This window comes from Rhinolophus sinicus, chromosome 14, assembly GCF_057876585.1.
Source record: "Rhinolophus sinicus isolate RSI-liver-muscle chromosome 14, RSI-T2T, whole genome shotgun sequence".
Taxonomy (NCBI): domain Eukaryota; kingdom Metazoa; phylum Chordata; class Mammalia; order Chiroptera; family Rhinolophidae; genus Rhinolophus; species Rhinolophus sinicus.
In genome coordinates, this window is record NC_142514.1 from 145,904,100 (window position 1) to 145,916,263 (window position 12,164).

Genomic DNA, 12,164 nt, shown 5'->3' on the forward strand with positions numbered 1-12,164 from the left:
AGCGACATCTAGGGAAGGACTTCAAAGGCCCCAGAGCGAGACACACGGAGGGCAAGCTAAGGGTCAAATAGTGCCTCGTGGGTCCTCACCGCGGCCGGGGAACAAGCAAGCAACGGCAACCAGCGGGGCCGATTAGATCACTAAGAACAGAGCAGGGTGCGTGGAGCCGCTCGGGGCTGGGGCGTTTGATGAGGAGCTGAGAGATACGGCGGCCTAAGAGGGTTCCTGGGCCATAGCGCCAGGAAAAGGGCCGGCCCACAGTGCCCCAACTCCCACATTCCGCGACAGCTCTCCGCCTCCGAGCCTCTGCGCAACACGGACTGCGAGCAGGGATCCCAGACGATACAACCACCAGGACAGCCCAGGGACAGCGAACTGAACCTGCAGAAAGAGGAAGCAATACAAGCCATAACGGCGCGAGACCGGAGACCCGAGACATGCCTTAGGCCCGGCCTCCCGGGCCGGAAGTGAGGTATTGGTTCCGCCCCCATGTTCCATATCTCGCGAGACTTCGCAAAGGCTTTCCTTTTTCGTCTCGACTGTCGACATGGTAGGTTATTCGTTTCATGCCTCCTCTTCGTTGTTGGGGCAGGCCACGAGCTCTCCTCGCCTTGCACCCCAGGCACCTACCCTCGACCTTATTAGTCCGGTCTTCTGGGCCGCGCTCAGCGGGCCGCAGGGTAGGGGGCCGGTGTGGGCCTGGGAGCCTTGGGGCCGCGTGTTCCGACCAGGGTTCGCATCTCTTGAGACGCGCAGGCCCTGGCACCGCCCAGATGAGGTCGCCGGCTCCGGGCCGGTCTGTAACCTCAGCTTTGCTACAAGGCAGATGCTTGATCTTAAGACCTCCGGGCCTCTCACAATCTGGCAGACTTCGCCCCCTGCCCCACCTCCCTTAGGCCTAATCACCAAGCACCTTTTCCCACACAGCCATCCAGACTGAGGAAGACCCGGAAACTTAGGGGCCACGTGAGCCACGGCCACGGCCGCATCGGTAAGTGCTGGCTTTCCATCCTGGCCGGCTTGGGCTCCCCTGCCTGGTGCTTAGCTCGTCAAGAGGTAGATAGCTTAGAAGTGAGGTAACTGAGAGCTTTGTGCAGTCGGGTCGGATTGAATCTGACCTTTGGCTGTCGACCTTTTTCTTTGAGAATCCTGTAGTGCTCAGTTACAGAGAGTTGAACATCAATTGGGGAGTGGATGAAAATTGAGCGGGGCACAGTGTTGAACTGGTTGGCAGTGCTGGGAAGAGATGTTTAAGCTGGAGTCTTGAAGGAATAGCAATGCTGAAAGAAGTATTGCAGATTGGGAACAGCATAAGCAAAGGCAGAGAGGTGGGTAAATACTTTTGCAAGAAGTATTGAGGGGCTGGAGAAGGCTGTGTTAGCCATGTAGCTTTGTTTTCCTGCAGGCAAGCACCGGAAGCACCCAGGAGGCCGCGGTAATGCTGGTGGCTTGCATCACCACAGGATCAACTTTGACAAATAGTGAGTGTTTGTTGGACTGCTTTTACTAACAGTTTTGGCGTTAGGGACAGAGGGCTGGCTCAGAACATCTTCAGTGGGAAACAAGCCTCTTACCTTTTGATGGCTTTTACCAAGTTAACACTTGATGTGAATTGAGCAAATTTGTCATCGAGGCTAGAGTCACGCTTGGGTATCAACTATTGCCTTAGTGTGCTAGAGTCCTCGAAGAGTAACTGCTGACCTTATTCACTGGCTGTGGCCCCCATGGTATAGTCAGTCACCAGGTTAGTGACATGCATCAATCAGGTTGACCTATACGACTGTTAGATTCACTTATGCCCACAAATTAGGGATGGTATTTTAACTATTTGTACTGAAGATCTCTTGTAGGAGTGGCTAGCATATCCATCAAATGCTGTCAAGTGACCTGAATTCTAGTCTTGCTACTGCCTCCGACTTCCTCAGTGACTTATCCTGGTTCCATAAAATAAGGCTAGTCTTTTTCCTCCTGAAAGTCTTTGGTGGGCTTTTTTAAAAGATTTGTTTCGTTCAACAAATGGAGTACCAGTTATGTCCCCATTCTACACCAATGAACAATTTACACTAATTGGGTGGGGCTGGACTATAAAGATGATAAACAAAGTTTCTTAATTGGAGTGAGGTTGTGAAAGTGTTTGCCTTCTCTTCCCAGTCACCCAGGTTACTTTGGGAAAGTTGGTATGAGGCATTACCACTTAAAGAGGAACCAGAGCTTCTGCCCAACTGTCAACCTTGATAAACTGTGGACCTTGGTTAGTGAGCAGACACGGGTAAATGCTGCCAAAAACAAGACTGGAGCTGCTCCTATCATTGATGTGGTGCGATCGGTGAGTGAATGAGTATTTTTGCTGTTACACGGGTCCTTACCTCTGAAAACTCTAAATAATCTAATCTACTTGATCTCCACCTCAAGTCTATAGCCAGTTACCTACTAGAGTTCCACCTTTTGGAAGAATTTCCAGAGGTAATTCACTGATCAGAATTAAATCTAATTCAGTTGAAGAGTAATCCTTCCTCTCTCGCTCTTTCAGGTATTTCATTTTCACCTGAATATTTTTCCAATCAGTAATCTCATTCCTACTGTTATGCCCTGATTAAAGGTTTGCATTTCTCACCTGAGCTATTGGCAGTATCTTAGCTCAACTAGATTTGGTCTGTTTTACACAAGACTACAAGGCCCTACATTATCTGAAGAGATCCTCCCCCCCCCCAAAAAAAAAAAAACACAAGCATTTTATGTATCATTTGGAGTTCTGGTCTTTGTGTCAATCTTATCTTCCATGGGTATAAAAGTCGTCTGAACCCTGAGGGGGCTTTTAGTTAAGGTTTAAATTCCCCATCCCAGCCTGTTTACCATTCCCTGAGCAATTCTGATGGTCCAGACTTCGTGGAACACGCTGGGAACATGATTTTCCTTTTTTGGTTATTAGCCCATAACTGAGTGAGAGGGGGGTTTGTGTTTTGTCCGAGACTAGAGTCACATCCTGACAGCTCTTGTCCTGGTGTGCTACAGTTCTCGGAGAGAATCTGCTGGTCTTGATTCACTGGCGAGGGCAATCAGTGCCCCCGGTAGTGCCCAGATCAGAAACATGCCCTTCCTGGCTCCTACATAGAGTGGGTTGATGTGCATCTTTCCTCATACCCATCAAGGAGTTAGTACCTGCCATGGTGTGCTATAAATCCTTTTCTCTGTTCTTTTAGGGCTACTACAAAGTTCTGGGGAAGGGAAAGCTCCCAAAGCAGCCTGTCATCGTGAAGGCCAAATTCTTCAGCAGAAGAGCTGAAGAGAAGATTAAGGGTGTTGGAGGGGCCTGTGTCCTGGTAGCTTGAAACCACACAGGAAGTTCATTAAAACTCCAATGTTTTTCTCTTCTGGTCTGAGTGTAGGTTCTTTGGCACCTCTACCTCTCCCTTACCTATATGTCAGAAACCTGCTTAACAGGTTCTGGGAGTAAGGGTATGAGGGTCTGGGCTCCAGCCAACTCCCCTCAGAAAGTGTGCAAGAGATAGCACCAACGCTTAGGAGGCCTTGGCCTGTTGCCTAACTTGAACCTTTTCATTTATCAAGCGATAATACCTGTTGGTGGGGTGTGAGTGTGTGTAAAATAGTTGAAAGGCGTGTTTTCATTGTATACTCTGAATTTACATTGAGTAGAAGAATTTGCCCTTAACTGTTCCATGGGGCTCAAAAGGGGACAGAGTGATAGGAATGAGGCAGTTCTTCTGGACAACTGCTGAACTTACTAAGGGTTTTCCACCTGGCTCCCTGATCTTGGACTAAACCATTCTAGTTTATAACCAAAATCTTGAGATGGAGCCCAGCAATCTGAATTTTAAACACACCAAGGCTTTTACCTATCAAAGTGGTTTGGATTCTATGAGGCAATTGTCAGGATTTTTGGGTCCCTGAGCGTAGGAGTTTTAAATGTTCAAAGAAATACATCATGAAATGCTAACAGTTTTTCTTCTAGTCTGAAATGTATCTAGTGGAGAAATTTGGGAAATCATAAAGGACTGAAACTAGAATCAGGTTTTCCAGGGTTTGTATCTCCTGCAAAAATGATGACTAGTGCTTGCACATAGGACTCTCATAGATCTCAGGGTAAGTTATAACTTGCTAGCTTTTATAGTTCCAAAAATTTTGAAATTCTTTTCCACCAAAAATAAAACTCACAGTCTAGAACCCTGGCCAAAAAAATAGTTAAGATGGCACTTAAACTTGAAACTCGGCTACTAGGTTAATTTGGTGGAGAGTTGTTTCCTTAGTGTTCTAAGGGATCATACATGGGCTAAGAACCATTACTTTCTATGGGACTAATCTGTCATGACAAGCTTTAGAGGATATGGGGGGCCATCAAATATTAGGTTGGTGCAAAAGTAATTGTTTTTGCAATTTTCAACCCTTTAAACTGCAATTACCTTTGCACCAACCTAATATATAAGGAAGCACGGGAAGAGACTTAAGTGAGTTAAATAATGGGAGTTAAAAGGGGTCAGGAAGGCTTTCCTCAGACAAACTAATAACTGGACTGTTTGGATTTGCATCTTCCATAACGGTGCTGAGAGAAAGGTAAGGTGATAGGTTTTCCCTTAGTGTCTTCTGGCTAAGGGTATGGATCAAAGACTCTTAGCAACCATTATGTAAGTGAGCTGTTAGGGGAGCAGACAAATCAACCTTGGTGTGATTCAGTTAATGGGAAAAGGGTCCAAGTAGAAGAGCAAATATGCCTTTGGGAAACCAGTTTGGAAAGGTTAGGCAAGGTACTGGATATGTGGAAGATGAATCTGGGGAGGCTCTAGTTTCGGGGCTGGGGTACAGGGTGAGGCTGGAGGCAGGGCCAAGAAAATGGGAAAAGTATTCAGAAGACAAAATAAGCAGGACTTGGTGACTCACCTAATTGGGGTGGGGCTGACCACAAAATGGTTAGGCTTGAAAAGGTGGGATTTAGGGGGAAGATGGGCACCAGTCCCTTAGTGTCCAGGTCTTACCCAGGAATTTGTTGGTACCCTGTAGTGATAACTCCAGAAACAGGATGGGGTTGGATAGGATAATACTCATCCCAATCCTATATAGGGGAGATGACCTACCGTGTTTACCTGAGAATAAGACCTAGCCGGACAATCAGCTCTACTGGTCTTTTAGAACAAAAATTAGTATAAGACCCGATCTTATATAGTAAAATAAGACCGGGTCTTACATTAACTTTTGCTCCCAAAAATGCATTAGGGCTGACTGTCAGGCTAGGTCTTATTTTCGAGGAAACAGGGGATTTTGAGCTGCCTTGTTCCAGCTTGGTCACTCACCAGTTTCTACAGCTAACACCTGGACAAATTCTCCCACTCCTTTCCAAGTAGTAATGTTGCCAGAGGAAGCTTGGGTGACTGGTGAAAAGCAAAACGTTCATGTCTGAAATAAGTGAGGGACACAAACCTAGAGTGACCACTTGGCTTTCTTTATGGAACCAAAGACAAACCTTATATTTTGATGTTATATTTCAGTTGAGAATGAAAGGTGCCACAGCTGACACGTAAAATACAGTCAATGTTCATGAGACTAACGTGTCCTGTAGGCACAGCAGCTCATAATGCCCCCGTGTCTTTATTGGCCGATAATGATGTTCTCCCATCTATGGGGAGCTGAGCTTTATCAGGTACCCCTCTAACAACGTGGTCTTGAACCTTTCGTTCAAGTACCTCTGGAAATAACTGGGAAAATGGTAATCACCTAGCACATTAGGCTGACAGCTAAATTTTCTGTAAGTTGGAACTGCTAAGGACATTTCTAGCCTAATAAGTGGGCTGCCTAGCCTAATCTCTGGGCTGCAGCTATAAGTTAAAATTTATGGGCGACGTCTACCACATATTTTGCAAAATCAACTAGGTTGGATTTAAATTTTCAAATATTTCTACTCGATGACTAGCCCACGAGCAGTCAGCCCCAGGGACGAAAGCAAACCTGCGGCGCGCAGCACCGGCGGAAGATGCACAGTGTCCGCCTACACTGGGAGGCCGTAGGCTGCGGGAGTTCAGGCGGCCGCAGCCTCGCTCCATTTACCCCGCCGGACCTCCGAAACGCCCTCACGGCGAACCAAAGCTCGGTTCACTTCCCCTTCCGCCCCTGTGCCGCTTCCGGAGTGAGGTGGTTCCGGGGGTCACTGACCACCGCGTGACCGGAAGCACGATCGGCGCCAGCTCCCTCCCCTTCCGGCAGTGGGCGGGGCCGGCCCGCCTTACGCGACGTAGATACTTTTGCCCGGCGAGGCGGGAGGTTTAATTCCGGCCCCGGTCCTTGGACGGCGTGGGTCGCCTTCCGAGCGGAAGACTGTCACCGTTGCACACTACAAATCGCGCTTTGGCTGCGCTTAACAACAGGAGGCGTGGTCTTTGTACACATTTTCAAGGTGGGAATTTCCAAACCTCAGGATTAACTTTCAGTTGTCAAAAAGGTAACGAGCGCCAGCTATGTTCAAAGCACCTTCGGCTAAAAAGAAAAAAAAATGCTTGTACAGATAGAAATGTTCTGGAAGAACTTAAAACAGACGGGATTTCCCCAGTTTCGGAAGGTGAGGTAGATGTTTTGGTACAGTTTGAGTTTCTTGCTTAACCAAATTCATACTATTTTCATATTAAAAGGCAATATAAACGGACAAAAAATAAGATGCTAGTAATTTGCCAGTGCTGAAAATGAAAAGTAGTATTTTTTCTTGTTCTAGAGTTTTCATTTATACTCATTTAATTTATACCCACCCTCACCTCCGTAAATGTAAGATACCACCACACACTCTGGCTGTAGAAACTACTTTTGTGTATCATCCCTAGTAAGAATATAGGTTAAAAGTGTATGTTTCATTTCTGGCTCTATTTTACAGCCCACTTTTTGTTTTATTTCCATTTTTTTAACCTTGTTTCTGTATCCTTATAAATAAGTCATTTTATGTACAAGGCAGGTTTCAAGTCCACATGTGAAATAAAAGGTATTATTTTAAACAAAAATTTAACGGTTGTGACTAATTAGAATGATTTTCTTGGAGCCCTAATTCAGACAATCGAATGTGAACCACATTTGGAATAATACTACTTTCCAAGGGCATTGCCTTCCAAATACTGCCTTTGAAAAGCCAACTCCAAATTTCTGCACTACAACTTACTACCAGGATGCGATTCCTTACTGAGAAGAGCATTTAGAAAGATGTAGGGCAGCCTGCCCTGCTTTAAAAGTTACCAGACTGATTACAGGAGAAAACCCAGGGCCTTTAACTCCTGAATAGAAGAGGGCTGGCTGACACCACATAGGCACTGGGACCTCTAGCACAGGAGACACCACTGCTTTGCCCCTAAGCAATTGCCCCAGGACCAAAGTGGGGGGCTGGGGGAGGGTGGCATCCATAATCATGGAGGGGGAACAACCAGGGATGTTAGATGTTGATTCTTAACAACAAAGAAAAATCTAGCTTAGAAGCGACTCCATTTATACAAAATAAGTTGGTTTTTTTCTCTCGTTTGCATATACTTGTCAGTTTTCCAGGATTCCAAATAGTTTAAATCAGAAGAAGCTCATACTGTGTTTTGTTCAGAATATTACCAAAAATTGTTCATTTCAGAAAACTGCCAATGGTAACACCTACTCAACAGAATGTGAGTTCTGATGCAACACACTTTTCTCTGCATGTGTAGCTATTCCAGTCCCAGTAATTCTGTACAGGTAAAGACATGTTATTTTCTAACAAAATACTTTCCTTTTATTTGTCCTCTTTTATATTACAGTTAAGAGGTGTCTAGGTAGGTTATACTATCTATAAATTTCATTTCAGGATAATAAAGGGAGGAGTTACAGTATTGGCTGTAGAAAAAAGGCGAGTGTTAGACCTGACAGGGTTGAGAAGCAGCTGTTTAGGGGTCCAGAGATCATGTGAAAGCAGAATGTGGAAAGACGCCCCGAACACTTGTCAGCCCCAAACCAGGCCCCCTGGACACACCCCCCTCTACCATCCCCATGAGACTTCTGTGCCTTGGTCTACAATGTTAGAGTAGTCATTGTATGGACCCTTGCAGCCCATTCCAAAATGTTATGTGCCTCAGTTTTCTGAATTGGGGTAAGAGCTGTGGCCATAGAGGAAGAAATCCCTAGGGTTAGTCTTAGGTCTCTTAAAATTTAAAAGATACATAAAAGTTTCAAATTTTGCAAAAAAACTTATAGCTATATATCTTGTCATCTGATCACATATCTTAAGGATGCTTTGAAGCCACATTAAAAAAGGGGGAGGAAAGGAGAAAAAGCACCTTTTGGAAACTTATTTTATTATTAAGGAATCCACTTCTGACTGTCATGAAGCCCAGGCTGGGTAAACAGTGACACATTCGGGAGGTAACTGAAAAACCAGACGAATGAGGCCTCAATCCCCGCCCTATCCTGGAAGATGCCAAGGCCCACTATGTAGGAGACTTTTTCAGAGAAGATGACTTTGTCTTCCCAGAAGACAGCCCTCTACTTTGCTTTATGAAGCAGAGCAACCCCAAACCACAGACAGGTTGGGACCTGCGCAGGTCTCAGTGGAGATGGAGAGGAGGAAAGGGAGCTCAGGATGGAATCGCCTCCTAGTAGCTAGGATGGAACGACAGGAAAACTTGACTCCATGGCTCAAATCCTGCCAGATCCAAACCCAATACCAATGATGAAAATTGCAGCTTAATGCCTCATCTTGGGAATTTCCAAGGTCTCTACTCTGGGAAGGCCTTGCGTGGGTAGAAAGCCTAAGTCACCCATATTCCCCATCCTGCTTATCTCTCTCCTTGCTCTTCATGGAATGTAGCAGAATGTCTGTATTCAAACCTACAGTTGCAAACAAATGACTATTTACAGAGTAATAGGAAAAAGCCATATGAGCAAGCTTGGTTGGCTTTAGCTGTGCTTCACTCCACCGATGTCAGGATACCCAGTGCTGTCCTGTGGGCTTCATACTGAATAGGAAGATGTTAAGATTCACCTAATAGTGGAGCCAAAGGGCAATGAGCATTCTTTCCATCACTGGAAACACTGACAACAGAATTAGAAACACTGAACTAGAAAAATGATTAGGTAACTTCTAACTCTAAGACTAGTCAGACAACCAGGCCAGAGAACCCGATATCAGGGGAGGTCAGTGACCCACACTGAAGTTAAATGCTTAATCAAGTACTCAGTTCACAGCATGATGGTGTTTCACCCCTGAGTGGCCTTCTCAGCCCAACCCCCAGGAGAGAAAGTTCTGGATAATGAAGCCAAGAAACACATGGGACTCGGGCCCAAACAACTGTACACTGTTTATTGAGAACACCCGTAGATGGTGGGAAGGAGGGATGCCCTGTACCGCATCAATGGCCACCACTGACGGAGCTGGGCCTGCAGAGCACTGGCAGAGCCAGGGGTGGGCTTCCCATGACTCACTGACCATCACCGAGGTGGGAGGAACAAGAGGCCAGGCCCCAGAGCCTGGTACCATGCAGCAAATGGGGATCAATTGGCCTGTGCCCTTCAGAAACAGGGGAGGGGGACTACTAGAAAAAAATAGAAACTCTAAGATTTAAAAAAAATAGTCCTCCTGTACATAACAAGATAGCATCTGCTCTCCAGGGCCCAAGACTGGCAGCAGGGGCCTCAGGCAGGCAGGCCAGGAGCCTCCAAAGGAAGATCAGAGGTTCGGCTGAGACAGTCAGCTGCACATAATTGGCCAGTCACCAGCACCCAGCAAAATTTATCCATCCTCAGGCAGGGCAGGAAAGCACCCTGCCCCTTGGGAATATACAAATATTTACCAGATTCTCTTTGCTTGTTACAAAAACAGATAAGAAAGCTTACAGCAGATTATTTACAAACAGTATCCTGGGATATTGTGAAGGCAGGGGTGGGCTGGCTTGGAGGGTGGGGTCTGTGGGGGCAGAGCAGCCACAGCAGCCCAGATGGTCCCAGGCTGGGCCCGCCCCCCAGGCTCCAGGCTCTGCAAGGCACTGGACTCTGTTCCTAGGAAAGGAGCTTAATTCTTCTTGTGGAGGAACTTCATTTTGTTGCCTGTGGGCCAGAAAGGGCAAGAGTGAGAATGTTTCACTATCATCTCTTCCAACAGCCCTAAAGCTTTCAGCGGGAGAGAAAGGATTAGAATGACGAGTATAGCTGTGATCCATCTGATCCAGGAAAGGGAAAGCAATGGAGCTCTAAGGAGGCCACTGGTATTATTCACTGTGTGGCTTTGGACAAGCCACTTCTTGGGCCCCAACTTCCCTTTAAACTGACACATGCTATGATTCTATGATCCAACTGGCTGAGCTCTTTGAAAGGAGTGGAGGTTTTCAGAGAAGGGTGCTCTGGCATGGCTACTTTTGTAGACAGACCCCCTTATGGCCTAGAAGAAAGCTCACTGGTTCTATGGCTTTCATATTAACTAAGGAAGGAGTGCAGCCTCTTAGGTGAGTTGCTGTGGTTTCTCTTGGTTCTACAGTTTCGTAAGTAATGAGCAAACTGCCCTTGGAACACTGCACTGGGAACCTTCTCTTCACCAAGGGATTTCTTCCTGCTCTGTCTGTAGCCCCAGTGTAAATGCCCATTGGCACTGGTTTAGAATAGTTTGGGGGTACAGATGCCCCAGACCCTCCCTTTTTGCTTAGTGTCTATCTTATCTGTGACAAGGCTACTTACCCAAACCTCGAAGAAACTTATTCATTCCACTCTGCTCAGTATCTGGAAGTTCCTCTAAATACTGCTCTACTCGCTGCTCAAAGAGGCCTGGGGAAGAGGAGAGGCAGGCAGGGAAGAGAACAGTCATTGGCAGAAGGGAAAGGGCCTGCTGGAGGGGGGCCATGAGGCACTGATCCCCGAGAGGGAGAAACCAAGGCTCTACAATTGTAACTTGTAGGAGCATCTCAGAATTCAGACGGGCTCATCAAAACCAGCATTAACGACATTGTACTGACATTCACTGCTGATAGCAAGAGGCCCTTGATACTTGCTTCCCGGTACACGTTCCTGAGCTGCATTACGGTGAAGGTGCCACTCCTCGTTTCTAAGCTGCCCCTGAGTGGACACCGTCTCTACTTCTGATTAGACCACTCTACCAGGTTGTTTCAAAAAGGTTTGTCAGACCAAATTATTGGACAATATTAGTGGACAGAATAATAACCCTGAGGTTAGACAGAAAGATCTTGATGAGATGGGAAAGCCCTGGTGATCAGAGCTGATGAAAGAACTAGAGATAAGATGACCTGCTCTGACTGCAGACTGCCACCACCCCAAGATAGCTAGCTCAATTCTCTTCACGAGCTTTCCCAGCCTGGATTCTCAGAACCCCCCACATCGCTCAGCTTGGTCCTTTTCCCTGGATAAGAATGGACTGGGCAACAAATGGCATGCAGCTCTTGGTGGAGATCACATGGCTCCAGCCTGTGAACAGCCTTGGGAAGGCATTTACTGGGACAGCAGGAGAGGAAATCTCCCTTGGAAGTTTCTGTCAGAAGAAAAGGGATGTTTGGAGGCCTGGCCCTAGACAACACCCACAAGCTGCCATCACAGTGCTTAGCTATTCAGCCCTGCTGTTAGCAGAGAAGTTAGAGAAAAGGGCCCACTGCCCCCAACCCCAACCTCTTCTAACCTTACCCTTTGCCCGACACTTCCTTAACTCCCTGTCTTGGATGAAGCCAGCAAACATCTGAGACTCCATAAAAACCTCGAGAAAACGGCGGATGCTCTTGGAGGCCACAGACTTGCGGAAGGCCTCTCGCTGAAAGGCCCTCTCCCCCTTCTCATTCTGGGTCAGGAAGAGGGAGTAGTGCCCAACAGTCTCCACAAAGAACCGGATAAACACCTCCGACACCAGCCCATTGAGGGTATTACATTCTGGAAGAGAGAAGAAAACCTTTGAGGTTCAGGTCAAGAGCCTGCAGTCTCCAACCTACAACCCCAAATTCCAGCTGGTGTTGTCTGTCTCTCCCCAATAAAACTCCCATCCAGAACCAATATCTGTTCTTGCAACTCTATCTCCTATGCTCTTGGTCTTGTACTAGCCCATAAGCCATGAGGCTGGCAAATACTTGCTGGATGAATGACAGTGGACCCTTTTCCCCACACCCCTCACCCTCGCTGGTTTTACTGGCTTCACAGGAAGAGGAAGTTCCCTCTATCTCCTGCAGTGGCTCGTG

The 12,164-nt window shown here is 46.8% G+C and overlaps 2 protein-coding genes and 2 non-coding genes across 12 annotated transcripts in view; 3 read left to right on the top strand and 1 right to left on the bottom strand.

Moving 5' to 3' along the window:
* Positions 1-418: 418 nt before the first annotated feature.
* Positions 419-3,367, top strand: RPL27A (ribosomal protein L27a). Its single transcript, XM_019728522.3, has 5 exons — positions 419-550; positions 928-991; positions 1,406-1,481; positions 2,152-2,326; positions 3,201-3,367. Exons 1-5 carry the CDS (start codon positions 548-550, stop codon positions 3,327-3,329), a joined length of 447 nt encoding a protein of 148 aa, XP_019584081.1. The 5' UTR covers positions 419-547; the 3' UTR covers positions 3,330-3,367.
* On the top strand, positions 1,628-1,757 carry LOC141572558 (small nucleolar RNA SNORA3/SNORA45 family). Its single transcript, XR_012497883.1, has one exon. It is a non-coding gene; the product is annotated as a small nucleolar RNA SNORA3/SNORA45 family (small nucleolar RNA).
* On the top strand, positions 2,964-3,092 carry LOC141572557 (small nucleolar RNA SNORA3/SNORA45 family). Its single transcript, XR_012497882.1, has one exon. It is a non-coding gene; the product is annotated as a small nucleolar RNA SNORA3/SNORA45 family (small nucleolar RNA).
* Positions 3,368-9,275: 5,908 nt separating the features above from the next.
* Positions 9,276-12,164, bottom strand: part of DENND2B (DENN domain containing 2B) — a 140,333-nt gene continuing 137,444 nt past the window's right edge. For 8 of the 9 annotated variants that reach the window (XM_074335958.2, XM_019728545.3, XM_019728554.3 and 5 more), the window contains 3 exons: positions 11,623-11,862; positions 10,669-10,755; positions 9,276-10,044 (listed from right to left, as the gene is read on the bottom strand). In XM_074335958.2, coding sequence (XP_074192059.1) covers positions 10,010-10,044; positions 10,669-10,755; positions 11,623-11,862 — 362 coding nt within the window. In that variant the 3' untranslated portion in view covers positions 9,276-10,009. Of the gene's footprint in view, positions 10,045-10,668; positions 10,756-11,622; positions 11,863-12,164 lie in introns of those variants that run through there. The other variant, XR_012497503.2, reaches the window with a different exon arrangement.

Excerpts from the sequence above, each read along its gene's own strand:
- RPL27A (XM_019728522.3), top strand. Across the intron at positions 1,482-2,151 it reads AGGATCAACTTTGACAAATA|TCACCCAGGTTACTTTGGGA; the intron begins GTGAGTGTTTGT and ends TTCTCTTCCCAG. Across the intron at positions 2,327-3,200 it reads TCATTGATGTGGTGCGATCG|GGCTACTACAAAGTTCTGGG; the intron begins GTGAGTGAATGA and ends CTGTTCTTTTAG.